The following is a 17,688-nucleotide window of genomic DNA, read 5'->3' as shown; positions in this document are numbered from 1 at the left end:
GCAATTTTACGGGTATTTTCTGGGACCAGAGGTCTGTGTGAATGGGGTTTTAGTGAAACAAAACACAAGAGCAATACTTTTAATGAGGTAGCCTAACATTTTTCTTACAAACAAACACTCCCGTATTAGAAATTAACAGCACAGTAATTACTGACAACGTAAAGGGTAGGCTATTTAAACAAAACAACGAAAATAAATGAACAGAGTTCAACAACTGTAATAAAACGGTAGCATACTTTCAAAATCGAGTTTATTTATAACACTTACACCATCCAATATGTTTTTTCATCAGTAGAACAATAAAGAAGATATTTTGCAGAAACCCCAGTGCTCCGTCATGCAAGTCAACTGATAAAGCATATATATCCAATACAAAAGTAATCCCCCATAACTCTGTGTGACATATTGACGTCTTGTGAAGCAAATCAATCAGTTTTTGCAAGAAACTGAACGTTATTTACAACACTATTAGCATGAATGCCAAAGCAGGAATCGCGCTCTACGTTCGAGGCGATCTCTTCAACTGGTGGCGTTTGGTGGCTGTTGGCTATGGATGTTGGTCTCTCTGCGCCACCTATAGAGCGGGAGCGTGAAGCGCACTTCCTGCCTGGCAAAAGCTCTGCATTAACGCTGTAAAATATATTTATATATATATATATATATTTGAATCTCAAAACTGAAAATCGAATGTCAACCCACGGAACCAATATTCGAATATTGGAATATTCTGGTCCAGCCCTAGCCAGTACTGAGACCTACTGAGTCTCTTACTTGTTCAACATAATGTGGTATATAGTAATAAATAAAGAAAAGAAGACATTTTACGTGATTAAATCTGGAAGATTCCATTAAAGAAGTAACCCTTTAAAAGTACTTTAAAAATGTTTTGGTAACAATATTATACATATAAATTTGAAGTAAACATCACATATTTTTACAGTGTAATCTTAACTTTACTTAGTAAACTTAAGTAAATTCTACTTATTGTTTTTTTGTTAATTTTACTCAGCTTTTCTATGTAAATTTTACTTAATTTTTCAAGTGTTATATTTACTTGAAAAACCTGAGTACAAAAACTTGCAAAAGAAAACCTAAAAATAAATGTTACTTATTATTTTTTTCAGTGAGTGAAGGAGACAGACTTACATGTGCAGAAATATTAAAACTTGAGTCTGCAACGATATATCGGAAACCAACATGAGACCAGTGATGATTCACTTTCCCAATATTTAGATCTCTGCAAATGAAGCTGTCAAAGTATTTTGCTGCACAGATCACATTTTAAATTTAGGTGTGGAAAGCTCTAAGGGGTTGTGCATACCAAAACTTTTAAACACGGCTGAAAACACCTGGACAACGCCGAATGCCAGCTGTTTTTCAGCTGAGTGCCAGCTTTCTTCAGCTAAGCGCTTTGGTAGCTCTGATACATCAGCTGTAAGACGGTTGGTTGCTGTGATACTTGTCCTGCCCCACCTCCACTGTGATTGGACGGCCGCGCGAGAACTGACATTGACGAGCGGAGCTTTTCATTCAAAGTTGAACATTTTTCAACTCTCTGTGCTCAGCCCCGAGCGCGGGAAAACCGCTGGGCGCCGGTTTTCAGCGCGGAAAAAACCTGCTAGCTGCTGGCTCTTTTGAAAAACGCAGAGCTTCCATTGGAAACAATTGAAAACATGCGCCGGCCGAGGGCATAAAAGTTTTGGTGTACACAACCCCTAATAGAGGTCAATGTTTGAGACACATGACATAATACAGTCCAGGTTCTATTTGCTTTACCTGTTTAAGCTTATCTTGCACATTCCTACAATGTAATCACATCTTCTCTGATAAGAAACCATTAAAAGCTCCTAGATGGCCAAAAGGATGCAGGATTCTTGTAGTTATTTGAATGGAAAGGTATTGGTTTTATTAACCAGTTTGGGTTACATACTTATAAGACATTGCACCTCTTTATTTATTTATGGAATTCATCATGTATTTATAACCTCCCAACATAATGCAAGTTATAGGCCTGGTTTCACAGACAAGGCTTAGCTAAATCCACGACTAGGCCTTAGTTAAATTAACACTTTCACCGCCAGCGTTTTTAAAAAAAGTTGCCAGCCAGCGCCAGCGTTTTTCATGATTTTCACCAAAGTTTAATGCCTTCCAGAAAATGTTATTCTTTAAATATATAAACAAACAATATACCAAATGAAAGAACAGACCCTCTGCTTTCAAACAAAAAAAAAATGTCATCCTACCTTCAGTGGTTCTTTTGAAATCAGCTTTTGAATATGGGTAGGTTTCTGCAAAAACACCACATTTTGAGCAAAAAGCAGAGATAAGCAGAGATTTTTATTACGGACTTTTCATAGAGATCCCATTCAGAGCGATCTTTAAAACAGACACGGACATGCAGCCGATTGCCATAGGGCAATACTTTCGGGTTTAAAAAGTAGCGGAAGGGTGGATCCACCTGGTGGATAATAGCGGTATTGCGGAAAGACGGAAAATCTTGTCATTGGCAGGGAAGCGTTTTCTCTTAATTGACGAGATATCTCATCAATGGCGGTGAAAGAGTTAAGATGTTTAAGCATCTTTTGTAAAAATGCTTTAGAAAAAGACATTACTGGTGCATATCTTGAGACAAATGAATGGCACTGGCATAGTTTAACATCTTTCAGTGCAAGTTATTTTCAGTTAAGACAACTCAAACATGTATCTTAGTCTAGTACTAGTACTAGCCTTAAGCCTTGTCTGTGAAACCAGGGAATAATGTTAATCTTGTTTTTTGTTCCAGTTTTTTTAAAACAAGCTTTAGAAATCCAGATTACATGCATATGACTTACTGTAATCATGTTTTCTAGATAAGCAGATCTCTTGCTCACTTCAACAATTTTTAAAAGCAGATAAAGTCCTCTCCTCCTCATGTGATGTGATATACAGTTGTATGAGTTATATAATTGGAACGCCCATGAGAAAAGATTGCATCATGGTGGTAAATTACCTTGTCTAATCCTGACACCTTTGTGTGCACATCCCTATGGAATCTACCTACCTGTATGTCTGCTCAAATTTCCTGGTTTTGTATTCTAATTGTGTTTAAAGGTAATGAAAGAAAAATTAAGGTCAACCATTATGTCTTCCAGTGTCCTTACCATGAGTGACAATGGTTTCCCACTTCTAACGTCATTTTTACCGCCTTGCATTTCATAAAACATCTCTCAGACTTTGGCAGCTCTTAGGTTGCTTCCTGGCTATTGTTGATAGCCAGTTTATACAGAGAGCTCTTTGAAGAACATCAAGCCTTTCTTATAAGCAGCCACTTCCGCACTGGTGCTTCTTCACATCCTTCTACTGTCTTTGGTTACACAGATTCATTCTTCTGTCTTGTTACCTTAGTGAGGTAATGTTAGGAATGTGTTGTAATTTGGCACAAACATTTCTGGTTAAAGTTTAGTTCTTTCTGGACCTTTTATGGTTTTCTCCAGAAATGAAAACTCGATCTTCCTGGAGATGGTCATATTCAAGTGGATTAACCTTTTAAATTTGGTTTGCCTTCTTAAAAATATTTGTCCAGTAAATACCTTAAAAGTTAAGTGTTTTTTGTGGTTAAAAGGAAATATTGTACAAATCCCCCTCAGACATCACTTTAGGCCACTACAGTAATTACTTTAACTGATAATAATGTACACAAGAATGTTTCAATAACTGTCGGCTCTATGGGGCCTGTGAACCTTCTTTATTATTGTCTAATAAAGATATGGATGAAAATACTTGGATATTTTAAGGTGGAATGTCAATTTTGCAAAAACTCCCATAAATCGTCAAAAAGTTTTTACGCTCACATGAGGTGGTTTTTCAGGCAATTCGGAAGTGTATTTTGCAAAACTGCATTGGTAACTCTTTATTTGCATTTTAAGGTCACGTGATGCAAGTATTATTATTTGAAGTTGACACAGTATGTCCTAAAACCTTCCAGAAACAACTCAATATGTGTGCGCTTCCAAGTATAAGAGGCTTTCCTTGACATCTCTTTTGATTTAAAATAATGTACTATTACCAGAAACACATATATGTTGCCAGGGCTTTCCTTGGCGTTAATGTTTGTATAATTCTCTCATGTCTGCTTTGGTTAAAAATAATGCCTAGTGCGGTGGATGTGATATTAGTAAATCTACAACATCAGTCGACGTGATATTTGGATTCGGAATGACTTATCGCGAGAGGAAAAACTACGTTTCAGTTGCTAATAATCAGTTAATGGAAACGCTGTCATTTCTCAAATCTGCAATGGAAACATAGCTACTGATATATTAATGCTTTAAGTTCAGTTATTGCATGTGCACATACAGTAGTTAAAGAGATTTGCCATTTAAAAAGACTAAAGGGCTCGTTATAGTTGTGCGTAGGTCCTACGGCGTAGCCGTGACGGCGTAGGTTCCGTGTTGGTTTTCATTTATACTTTTGCGTCGTTGTCTGCGACTGCTGGTAGGCAGTGTCCACGTGTGTAACCACAGTAGCATCGCGACCATCAAAGAAGGAAAAGCTTGGCAAGTTAACCCACAAACGAAGAAGAAACAGCAACTTGTGTATGATTTAAGAAGACCAGCAATGATGAAGTAAATAAACAGCGACTTTTGTTGCAGTTTGAGTTAAATCACTCCTCAACTTGGCTCATCTTTGTTTTCACCGTTGCGAACAGAAATACCTATGACGTGTTTTTTTTACCTGACGGGAGGGGTTCTGGTGGACCAATCACAGCGCTTGCGGTCCGCATAGAACTGACGCACTGTTAAACATTTTGTGAGGTGCACGTCAGGCTACCCAGAGCTACGCACAGGCTACGGTGTAGCTACGCCGTCGAGCTAACGCACGACTATAAATCGGGCTTTACTTGGAACGTTCCCAGTGACTCTTAGCATTTATTTTTCATTGCTGAATTGTGCATAACAAGTAATGCAAATACTTTTGTAACTGATCTTGATCCTGCTTTATATACCCTTACTTGTAAAGAGTATTTAAAATCTGGGTCAGAACCGCTGAACTGTATATGTTCTTTATAATCCCAGATGCAAGTCGCCACAAGACTGTGTCAGAATTATTATTGTAGCATTAATGAAAAGCTCCAGACATTTGGATATCCTGTAATCCAAATAACTTGAGAAATGCGACACATTATTGAGTAACATAGGGCATGACTTTTGCTTAAAGGGATACTTCACCGATTTAGCATTCAGCTTTGTATCTGTAGAAACCCGGCAGTATTACTGAATGACCATGTTTCCCTCCCAAATTTCCCCCTGAGAGGAGAGATATCTGCATTTTGGTTCTGCAAAAAAGTCCTCCGATGATGTAATATGACGATTTTTGCATCATCGGAGGACTTTTTTGCAGAACCAAAATGCAGATATCTCTCCTCTCAGGGGGAAATGATGGAGGGAAACATGGTCATTCAGTAATACTGCCGGGTTTCTACAGATACAAAGCTGAATGCTAAATCGTTGAAGTATCCCTTTAAGGAATTGACTGAAATGTTAAAACTTGGCGTTTCATAGCACGGGCAAAAAGAGGACTTTAAGTCAACAGCTGTAACATTTCAGAGAAGTGAGTTGGAGGTTTGTTATGTAGTTATAAAACTTATAAAATCTGTGGCCCAAACACAAAGGTACTTGGGTGTGCTGATTGTGCTGGTCAATGTTTTCATACTATTTGCTAAATATTTATTTGGTGTGTAACAAGTGTAACCTATAGGTTATATCGCAACTAATCGTTTGCAGAATAAAAGTTTAATATATAAACATACACACACACACATGCATGTCTAATTTTAAGAAAAAAAATAGATATAAGCATTCATATTTATATATAATGTATTAAAGGTGCTCTAAGCGAATTGAAGCGTTTTAGACCATAAAACATTTTTTGTTACATACCGGAAACATCTCCTCACTATCTGCTTGCTGCCTGTCCGCTGATCAAACTGTAAAAAAACGCGATCTCTGTAGACAGCCCAGGCTTCACAAACGGCAATATCAACAAAATCATCAGCACAAAACAAAACAAAGTATTCCAGCCAATAAACGACAAGAAGGATTTGGGGGTGGGGGTTGGGCGCGTTCATGAAAGCACGGAAAGGAGGGGGAGGGGGAGGAGTTAGCTACGCTCTGTCTGTTTGAAAACAGTTCAAACATCAACAGGAAGTGACGTCGCACATTATTCGCTTAGAGCGCCTTTAATATAAAAATGTGTATACACATGCAAATATTCTGCAAACGATTAGTTGCGATTAATTATTATGCAGCCCTACCTATAAACCAGTGTTTCTCAACCTTTAGTGGGCCAGCTCCCCCCATCCATTATCCAGGTCCCTTACTGCCCCCCCACCAAAAATGGGCTAAATATATTTTCTGAATACAAATACAGGACAACCCTTCGGCTTCTGTCTTGCATCATAATAACTAACACCGGTTAGGTCAAATTTAGAAACCAAAACTTACGGATCATAAAAATTTCAATGAATAAGCAAATCGAGATATCTACACTGATTGTGACCCAGCAGACGCATCATTCATGTGCACGAGAAATAATTGTTTTATACGCTCACTTGTGATTGGCCGAATGTTCTCCAAGTAACAAATCAGAGAACATGGATGAGGATAGTGGCGGTGTTTGGAAAATTTCCCCTGCGGTTGCTACTTACATGGTTGCAGACAGCTTTTAAAGTTTATATAGTCTTGCCTTGAATTTTGGTGTAAACTCGCAAATGTCCCCAAGAACATCTGAACCCCCCCTTTAAAAAATATAAGTAGCATCTTGTAGCAGGTGGATAATACTCAGAACATGTTAAGAATAGCTTGCTCTTGTTTGATAGGGGCACTTGTATATTTACAGATTTAGATGTCAGGTGGGAGTGGCAGTAACGTTTACAAAATGAGTGCACCTGCCGGAGGATTCCTCATAAATAAGTAAATAAATTGGTCATGAACTTCTCCAATGCATTTCCAGAATTCCATTTATTTCTGTTCTATAGGTGAATATTTTAAAAGGTATTTTTTTGGATAGCAAAAGTATTGCACAGAGATTGGGATATGTACTATACATGATTTTTCTTATATGTGTTCCATTATGTTCCTCAAGATAAATAAAAATAGAAACAAGTACATTGTTTTCATTAAACAATGAAGTTTGAGACATACAATGAAACTTGAGCAGAAGTTTCGTTTGCTCTCCAGTTAATCTCATTACTGTCTAGGAGAAACAGTGGAGATGTTAACAAGATCTCATTTGTTCGTTTTCTTTCCTGCTGGAGCACAATAACAGCGGCTTTGCGTACGTCCTACGTGTTCTTCCAGCTCAAATGATTTTGAATGGGATAATGGGCTGGATGATGAAGTCTTTACAGTACTGAAGGCCCATCTCTGAGAGGGTCTGGACAGAAAAGTCTACCCCTCCTGCTTGGCATTTGTCCCTGTGTAGAGGACTCGGGGAATTAATGGCACCGGGGCCCTCTTTATTCTGAAGCCGGCCAGGAATGCAAGGCTTTCTTCATTCCTCAGACGCCATTATCAGCGGTGAAATATTCCCTCTGCTGCACCCATTGTGCACTTGCAGGGTGAACGTCACAGGCACGGAGGCCCTTCCTCCTGCCGTTTGTCTGAGGAGAGATTTGCTATGCTGACTGAACAGCCAATCGGAGCGAAACTCCTGAGGAGAATGTTATCCAGGATGTGCCTGCAGAGAAGTTTAAAGACTTTACAGCACTTTTCTTTATCTTGGAATTAGTAGGGGTATCTACGCTCGGTAACATTTCATCCTCATTGGAGTTGAGTAGTATACTTCTTTTAAACATTAATGTAAGAGAGGTAAGTGTCTTGGCACTGATGCAGTCGAACATGCTTTGCTGGCTGACTATCAAACGCATAAACAGGATAGAGAAATGATGTTGTTTCCTCAGGCTTGCATTCCCTTCCTTCCACTAGAATTTTTCTCTGCGTTTGTGGTCGGGTCATTTCCTCTACATGAACACTTATGTGTCCATACAGCAGTATGTAATTTTGGCATAATGTTCTCATTTAGCAACACCTTTAAGCCGTTGTGTTTACGGAAGCTTTAATGTTTTCTTATATAAATGGTTGTTGTCAGGTAACAGCATCTGAGATTAGATAACTTTGGGGAAATCACCATGGTTTGAACTTGGCATGTTTAGCTGTATCTTGTGAAACCTGCACTGTAAAAATTCCTTGCTGCCTTAAAAATTTTTGTTGAATCAACTCAGATTTACAAGTCATGTCATTTTACTAGTATTTATCTTGACAAGAGAGTTGACTTTTTTAAACTATATTTACAAGTTACTTATAACAAACTCATTTATAGTCAAATAATAGTAAGTTGACATGATTTGATAAAAAAAATTAAGGCAGCAAATAATTTTTTACAGTGTGTTATGTTAGGGTGAAGTTTATCAACCCAAGGCCATGACCAAACCAAAATGTTTTTATTCTACATTCATTACGTTTTTATCAGTGCATAATCTGTTTAAGAGTTATCACATGATTATTTCTGAAATATTTTACTCAGGTTGAAATGGCATTCCATGCATTTTTATCACTCCCAATCCACCCACCTGATCCTCAGGACTCATTAGTGTTGTCATTGCTGATGGTTGTGCATCTGCTCATTATTCTTTAATTCTCCTTACATTTGATTAAAAAAAGTAATTTTAAAAGTGAGCACAAACAACTTCATTGTCAATGTAAAAAAAAATTTATTACACACCTAATGTGTCGGTTTCCTCAGTTCCAGTTTAAATCAACAGTTTAAATCATAGTAAGTTGGTAAATAAAGATCAAGGAAATGACTTGAGTTGGAAGAATTCCTAAATTAACTGACTGAAAGCCGTTATCAGATTTTTGATTCAATGTGCTGCACTGTAATAGACTTGAACAGTGTTCAAACACATTCCTGTAGAGTTAAAAAGTCATTGACATAGCTTTATCAGATAATGTCAGTATTAACATTAACTTGATGAAATTTTGCAGTTTCCGTCACATTAAAAAATAGATTACAGTGTTTGGCAAACTCAGAAATTATTTCTAGCGGACACATAACACTAGTAATTGAAAAACTAACTATATAGCTATTTTCAGTCAACAAAAAAAGCTGTAAGAAAAGCACATTCTAAAAAGTTTAGTTAATTCCCAAGTAAACACACCCAACGTAATTTTAAAGAAATACAGAAGACATTTATTTGCTTGTTCTAGTGTTTTTCACCAGGAATGAAGATAAACTTATTTGGCTATCAATACTAGAGTTTTTTTAGCCCCAATTTTCTGCAATGCTGTAAATTGGTTAGCTCACATTTTCTGTACCATTATAAAATGCATTGAGATGTGTATATTGTCTTTATAAGGAAATTTAGCTAAACACCAGTTTTATAAATAAATGTGTTTGATTTTCCCCTAGGTGTTGCCAGATCCATGCGGCTTCTGCTCTACGACTATATTGAGAAGATGAAGAAATAACTGGAAAATATAGAGCTCAGCAGCTTTTAATTCTCTTCATTTCACCTGGGTGCATCCTTGCACTTTGTCATCCGGATGGATTCCTATCATTTCCAGTTTGAGAGAATGAGTAATCTTGATTTGCACCCTCTAAGTCTTCCAGTCAGTCGACTTTCACCTGCAAAGTCCAGTAGCAGTATTGATCAGTATACCCATCACCACAGCAAAGGAGACTCTGCCTATAGCTCATTCTCTGGCGGATCCACAGTCCCTGATTATCCCTCACCCTTTTTGCTGGATGATCTGCAGTCACACAGCTTGCAATACACCGATTTGAAATATGCTAAAGCTAAATATAGCCCAAACTTTCTTGACTCAAATTCAAAGAGCATGGACCACATTTACCGTTCTATGGAAGCCATCGAGCAACAAGGACCAACAGTTCCTACACATCTTGTATTACCCCCACCACCTCCTGCTCGTCTGGAAAGCTTAGTAACAACGAAGAACCTAAAGAACTCAAGGGCACGTCAGAGTCCTCAAGGACACCTTGCTGACACTTCTGTTTCTCAGCAGACCAGAAAAGTGGAGGTCTGTGGTGTCCAGGCTGAGCCTGGTTGCGGTTATGTATTTTCACAGAATTTTCAGAGAGATCAGCCCAACCAAGGCCTTGAGGACAAGATGGTTGAGCCACAAGAACCTTCATGCATTTCCAACAGGTTGCCCCTGCAAACCTTTCAGCCAGAGCATGTGCAACAGTCAAGAAGTGGTAATTCTGAAACTCAGCGGAGGAGGTCACATTCAGCTTATGTTCGTCCTGTTTCTGAGCAGAAATGCTATGTCAACTCCTGCCATATGCCACAGAAATCAACCAGTGGGAGTGTCCACAATAAAGGGCAGTTCTATTTTGTTACAGGTGTCTTAAAGTCCCCTGAATCCAGTGTCAATCAAGATGTTGGGGACAGTGCAAGCATAGAAGCCCCCAGTGAATGGTCCTATATAGCTCAGCGTAGAAGACAAAGCTGTCCGGATGGTCCAAGTGGTAAATTGTTTATCCAGGAGGAACTCAAATTCAACAATCAGAATGACTTTGTGGATCCTAATAACAAGGCAATTGTCCCACCTTATAAGTCAGAACAGACCTTTCTAGGCATAGAGGACCAAAGGGTCACATGTAAAGAAACTGAGAGACATTACTCTTCTAGCCACCCTATCTTCTACTGTGGTCCTGAGGACAGTGTCGTTGGTAAAATTATGGTACCAGCTTTGATTAAAGAAGACCATCCTGGTAACCCCAAGAAAGATGAACAGATGGCAAGAACTTTGCCCCAGTTGGATGTTCAAAATGACAAGATCAGCAAGGAGACCACCCCACTTCTATACCACCTTACAGGAGCCAACAGGGCATCATTTATTAGCAAGCTCAAAAACAAAAATGAATCTGAAATGGGGATTGAAGTTCCAGACTGTGGAAAAGATAAGCAGAAGGCAGGAAATGATGGACAAATCTCTCCTAGCAGTGAACATGGGCAGAGTACAATATCTATAGAACAACAACCTGATTTTCCCTACATCTGTGGTACCCTAGACAACTCTTATAAAAAGTATTACAAGGAAAAACTAAAAGATGCCCAGTCCAAGGTTTTGAGGGAGACTTCTTTTAAAAGGAGAGATTTGCAACTGTCTTTGCCCCTCAGGATCAAGCAACAGACAGTCAAAAGGCTTTCTGTTTTACCTGCTGGTCCTCTATCACAAAATATGCCTTCCAGCTTAGACAATCTTACTTCACAACTACACAAGCTTCAAATGACAGAAAAAGGAAACACTAGAGACTTGGGTCAGGAGATTGAGAAAGAAATTGAAAAAGAAAAACCACAGAATATTGCTCAACCACAGGTGCCTCGAGTTGGGTCTAGGAAGCGTTTGACAGCAGATCAGAAAAAACTGTCTCATTCTGAGCCTGAAAAGTTACACCAGCTGGCAGATGAACCTTCTCATATGACCTGCCGCTCACTTGGAAACGAAGTTGAAGGTCTACTTGCAGAGATGGATCACAGTCTAGTAGCTTCAAGGAAAAAGATGTTTGAAATACGGGGGCGTACTTTTTCTGCCTCCAACTTCTCAAAACCAACCCTGAAGCACCTTCAGCAAAAGGCTTTGGTAGCATACATCGAACGTAAAACTGGTCAAAAAGTAGCTGAGCCTCAGCAGCAAGTTCTACAAGAACCCGGCATCAGAAATTCAACTGCAGGAAGACTGTCTGAATCAAGTTCGAGAAATTCTAGCATTGCAGGCTCCAAGAAGCTCTACAGGCCTCTCTCTGCTGGTCGAATTCTTGACTCTGTGTCAAGTTCTGTTAAATATACCCAGTTTCTTCCTGCTCAGCCCAGCAGCCACGCAAGGCAGTCCAGCTCAAGGGAAGAATCCCATACGGCAGGGAAGTCGGCCTCTGCGGAGGATCTCTTGGAAGAGCTTAAACAACCAGAGTGTTTCCGGGCTCGCAGCACCTCAAATCCTCATGCTTTTCAGGTATCATTTAACAATGTTATCAAACCATTCAAAACACTCATGGTTTAACTCTTTCCCTGCTAATGAAGAGTTTTTACGGCAATCCATATTTCTGCTATTTCACACTTTAAGGATAACTATATAAACAAGCACAGCATCAGACAATAACGATGCACTGCAGTACTTTTTTGCATTTACAGTAGCTATAACCAGCAGTATTTTTAAACAGTGAATCTAGTTTTTGTAATCTATAATTTTATCTGCTGGTGTTGTTAATGTAGTAGAATAAAAACATTACATAGTCAGTTTCACTGCAACAGCGCTAAACACCTGAGATAATTTTATGTTATGGACCTCGGCAGTAAGCTTCTTCACAGTGTCGTCTGCCATTTCAGTTATTGTCCATAGTTATTGTCTATAGTGTGTGTGGCCCTGTACTCTACAACATTTTAAGCATTCACCAACTACATTTTGTTTTGCATATTGATGATTTGGAATAATTTTTTGTTTTCGTAGGTTCGGAAACATGCAAATGAATTTTCAGCCAATAGTAACAAGGACATTTCAAGGTAACCCATTATTTTTTTATATCTATATACACATATAGACACAGATAGGCTCTTTTGATTGAGCAAGACAGCAGCCACCCATATTCACACTTTGAATCTTCAACAAATGTAATAATTAAGTCAGCACAATATTTTGAATGTGATTTGAGTTACCTTTAACCTCAAGGTAAACAGTGGAACAGTTTGGTTCCTTATTTTTTGTATGTCACTATAATGGATTTGGATAAATATATTTTAGTGGTTAAATTTTAGCTCTAAAATAATGTGTAATAAATTAATAAAAGCTTGTAACGTGGTTTTCAGTGCTCCGAGAATATCAGAGGGAGATACAGCACTCTGTCCCAGTCATACAGTATCTGAACCTGATGACCGCCGGCCACGAAGAATAGCACCAAGAGGAAAATCTATGGAAGAACTCGGTGTGTCTAAGATCTCAAAGCCTGAAGTTTTCAGCAAGAGCTCAGAGCAGCTTGACCAACTGCAGGGATCAGCGTCATTTCTAGCTGCAGGAACTCACGCAAAGATGTTTAACTCTGGACAACACACGGATAACTCTCAGACAGATGCTGAGAAGCATCTATCAACCTTTTCTGTAAAGCATGTTTCCTCACACGAGGGTGAAATCTATATTGTACCACATAGCAATGGATCTAAAAATAGAGATGACACAGTTACGCCCATGTCCGGTCGTTCCGGTGAATCTGATGAGATCAATTTGGAAGCTGGAAGGTATAGCTTAATTCATTGTTGCATACATTTTTGCAAATGCAAAGCATGACTTTAGCATTTCTTCAGTTTACACTACATGACTCACAATGTCTTGGTTTAGGTGTGTATACTACACAGATGATAAAGACAGGATGTTTCAATTACATTACATTTGTCCTGTGTAAATTCTCCCTCACACAAACCAAAGCAAACATTTGTTCAACCAAACTGTATGCTTATGACAGCAACATGACATTTAGTAAGAGTTGTGGAGTGTGCACTTAGCATATGGCCAGCCCAGTATGTGCAAGTAGTTACTGTTAATAGTTTACCGTCATCATTTGCAGCCGCAGTTTGTTCAGACTCAGTTTGTGCAGTTTGTTTGAGAAGAGGTGTACTAGTACTAGGTGTACTAATCTTTCATTGTATTTTGCAGCAAAGAGCAAACATCTCTTCAAGATGTGAATCAGATGTCTATCTCTAATCAGGAAGTTTCCTTCAGTCATGGAATCACAACAGATCCTAATCTATGGATTTCAACACCTGACATAAATGAGACAAAGATAGACGATCAGCCATCTTCTGCAACAACTGTTGTTATACCCCAAATTACACTGAATAACTCATGTAGTATTAGCGAACCCATTCCTGTAACTACATCTGAGATTCAGGAAGCAGAGTCCAACTGTGAATTTACAGTCAACAGAGAACAAGATGGGAATGAAAAGAAGGAAGATGGACCTCTTGGGAATGGTTCATTGAATGAATGGGAGTTGCTGGTTCAAGAGGTGGTTTCAGCTGACCAATCATTAGCTTGTAGTTTTTACCCTATAGCCAATCGAAAGACAGCGCTCATGCTAATGGAGCAGTTGTTGTCTGAGGATACACTTCTAATGGAGGAACACTACAAGAAGAAACAGGAGCAGAAAGTTGCTTATCCAGAAGAAGCTGCACACAGGTGACTACTTCACTTTGAACACTTGAAATATAACTATTCCTACCTATTTTTAATAGGTAGATATAACTGCAAACCGGATCTCTCCAAGTAGGGACATGTACTCCAAAAGTGGGCGATATCTCCAAAAAGGCACGGGTGCTGTCTATCTCTAAACAGAGTTTCCCGTTTCCATTTGGAGATCTGGCTGCGATATATTAATTATATACCCTTCTCCATTTCAAAAGGGGTTCAAATTAAGACACCACCTTATGGCTCCGTGATGCCCACAAATGATGTGAAATATTCTGGGAATTAAATATTTGAGAACGTACGAGTGAGAAGAGGACAGGTTCAGTGCAATTGACCTGTTTCTCTCTTTTCAGTTTAGATCATTTACACTGTATTGTGGGTTATTATAGCTGGGTTTCCATCGAAACATGAAGTGAATCTTTTCAAAATTTGCAAAAAGAAAAAAAAAACAAATGCGAATTGGCTGCGTTGTTCAAGCGAATGACCGTGGTATTGGTAACCTAATAACCAACAGTAAATAAAACAAGACGCGCTTCGAAAAAGGAGACCGGACTGCATTTAGTTACGATTTGGCAAGTTAAAAATTTATAAGAAGTGCAGCTTGAATTGACCAAACTCTGAATGCTGTGCATAGAAAAAAAGCAAAAAAATTTTATACAGGCACTAGCAACAAGGGCATTACAACAACCTCGAGAAAAACAACGTCAACTGATACTGCTAGACAATCAGTCACGTGGGTTTAATGTTCACTATGTCATAATTCTTTCGGCAAATGCGTTTCCATTTTCAATTATTTGCATTTACTACTTTTCATCAAAAAAACACCTAAAGTGAGCGTAAAATCTTTTAAAATCTCACTGCCCCCTCACTCTCATTCAATTCCCCCCCTTCAAAATAATTTGCATACATCCGGCCTCTCGCCTCCAACGGGATGTAAATTGCAGCGGTGTTTGCAAAATTCAAGCCGAATTGGCAAATCACGTTCCCATGTGTGCTCTTCTATCTATAAAATTTTGGTGTGTCCGTGTTTTGAAGATGGCGAAGTTTACTTCTTTTGAGTTGCAGCAAAGGCAGCCAATCAGCGTCAAGTGCTTGCAATTCATAATGGGGTTGCCAGTTAAGCCAGAAGGGACGCCAAATAGGTGCAAAACCATGCGTTTAAAATCCCCCACCCTAATAGAGCTTTCTGAGAGAGGTTTTTAGGAAGCTTCGAAGTCGCTACAAACCCAACCAAATTTTTTTTGTCTATATGTAATGTAAAAAAAAATTTGACATGCCACATCACAGAACAAGGATAAATTCCCTGTTCAATCATTTTGTGTCACCTTTAAATGTCATTCATTCGATAATTGTCATTAGTTTCAGTAGCGTAGCTGACTAGTTATTAAAACAGCTACCCAACAGTAATAACATTAGATAATAATTTATGAATTATATTAATGTATAAATGATTATAGTCTTTAGGGTCAGTAAAACTGCCTGAAATGAGTTTTTACAGGGTGGGATATCTGGATATGTCTGATGCGTAGAGTTTGCTGCCTTTGTGTAGAGCGTTCCAGTTCAGTTACTTATGAGGTTTCATGTTACATCACAATATTTTGAAACAGAGCTAGGGTGTATTTTTAATCGATACACAACTGTACTTCACCCGTCACTGAAGTTTAATGCAGTGTTTATGTAATTTCAATGTTTAAAGTAAACATGTTTAATGTAATAACTCGTATGCCTTGTTGTACTTGCTGTTTTTCTTAAAGGAGCATTTCACCCATAGAAACATTAATCTTTATTGAAAGTCTGTTATATTTGAAGGTGAAATTTAAAATACATTTAGAATTTGGTGCCTATTTAACAGAGAAAAGGGGTGTTTGTAGTCTCACCCCCTCAACAAAGATATTGGACTTCCTTCTTTCAATGATGCAAAATGATGATTTTTACATCATTGACAGAAGGAAGTGCAACACTGAAATCTGTATTTCTCCTGTCTCAGCGGCAACTGAGAAAATTATGCATGACCATTCAAAAACATGTCTGGGGTTTTAAAGGAACAGTATGTAGGATTGGGGCCAAAACTGGTACTGCAATCACAAAACTGGTGGCCAATACACAAAATGACAACATAAACATCAGTTGAGGGCTGCAACTCCACTTTTTAAGTGACAATATCCTGGCCGGACCACTGTTGTCAGTGATATAAGTATTTGAAATTAAAATTAAATTCTTAATGTCTAGTGACATATCAGGGCCATTTTATGATTAATTGATATACATTTCTTACATACTGGTCCTTTAACTAAGGCTCAACGCAAATGGGTGAAGTGTCCCTTTAAAGATCCCATTCTTTCTGTGTTTTTTAAGCTTTGATTGTGTTTACAGTGCGCAATTTAACATGTGTTCATGTTTCACGTGTAAAAAAATGCAGTATTTTTCACATAATTTACTTACTAAAAACGGGCTGATGTCTTTCTTGTTCTGGGAAGTCCCTCCTTCAGAAATATCGTATCAAGTTCTGATTGTGTAGTTTGGTTAGCGTGTTGTGATTCGATAGAAGATTAGCTTGCTGTTTGCTTAGCTGGCGACTGACGTATTCCTGTGGGCGGAGTTTAGTCAACAAACTGTTCTAGTGATGTCATTAAAGCAGGAAGTAGAGGGCTGTAGTCCAAACCGGCCGTACGCTGTAGGCTTTGAAAGGTGAATTCTGTTAAAGAAAATATATCGCCTGGCAGTGAACTTTGAGCTTTATCATTTTACAGGTATTATTTATGCTATTAAAGCAACATTACACACTAACTAGGGTTTAAAAAAAATGGAATCAGGAAGAATGTGACCTTTAAAATATGCTGAGATCAGTTTTAAAATATTTGTATTTGCACAGTAGTTGATTTATTTATTTTTGTTTGATTTCTTTTTAAAGCACTAAAGCGCCTGTAGAGGACAAACCACTGGACCCATCTCTCAACAGTGGAGCAGCTCTCCCAAACCAAAAAGTGTGCAACACAGAAATAGATATCACAGAGAAAAAGGTAAGGTTAAGGGTCTTTTATTTAGGCCACTTGTGTACTTGTTTTTTTAGTCAATAAATAAAAGATCCCATGATGCATTGCAAATAATGCATATAAATGAATAAAGATATTACAGGGGCACGTGCCCTCTCAGATTTTTGACCCAAGTGGATTTTGCATACACCCTCAAAATCTATTAAGCATCTTTTCATCTGTCACTTTCTTTCATTGGCAAAATATAATCTGTTTTTCACTTTAAATCAAATGTGTGCTTCATTCTGGACACAATGAATTATTAATAAATTACACAAACCCAGACGCAACAGCATTGGATAAAGCACTAAAGATGATGGTTTAAAATTCCATTTCTTATGTTTATATCTAGATTCAACCCTAGAGGGGGCTCTCGATCAGGGCTCAAATGTGATGCAAAAATGTGTTCCTATAATAAT

The 17,688-nt window shown here is 38.3% G+C and overlaps 1 protein-coding gene across 2 annotated transcripts in view; it reads left to right on the top strand.

Moving 5' to 3' along the window:
- shroom1 (shroom family member 1) overlaps positions 1 to 17,688 on the top strand; it is a 43,600-nt gene that overhangs the window by 16,309 nt on the left and 9,603 nt on the right. Inside the window, exons 1-6 of one of the 2 annotated variants that reach the window (XM_065287556.2) lie at positions 7,587 to 7,807; positions 9,448 to 12,014; positions 12,510 to 12,562; positions 12,866 to 13,291; positions 13,707 to 14,228; positions 17,149 to 17,257. In XM_065287556.2, the coding sequence (XP_065143628.1) occupies positions 9,582 to 12,014; positions 12,510 to 12,562; positions 12,866 to 13,291; positions 13,707 to 14,228; positions 17,149 to 17,257 (3,543 nt within the window). In that variant the 5' untranslated portion in view covers positions 7,587 to 7,807; positions 9,448 to 9,581. Of the gene's footprint in view, positions 1 to 7,586; positions 7,808 to 9,447; positions 12,015 to 12,509; positions 12,563 to 12,865; positions 13,292 to 13,706; positions 14,229 to 17,148; positions 17,258 to 17,688 lie in introns of those variants that run through there. The other variant, XM_065287555.2, reaches the window with a different exon arrangement.

The sequence above is a fragment of the Paramisgurnus dabryanus genome, chromosome 18 (genome assembly GCF_030506205.2).
Source record: "Paramisgurnus dabryanus chromosome 18, PD_genome_1.1, whole genome shotgun sequence".
Taxonomy (NCBI): Eukaryota; Metazoa; Chordata; class Actinopteri; order Cypriniformes; family Cobitidae; genus Paramisgurnus; species Paramisgurnus dabryanus.
The sequence above is the reverse complement of the archived record's forward strand: the minus strand, read 5'-3'. Positions and strand labels throughout refer to the sequence as shown.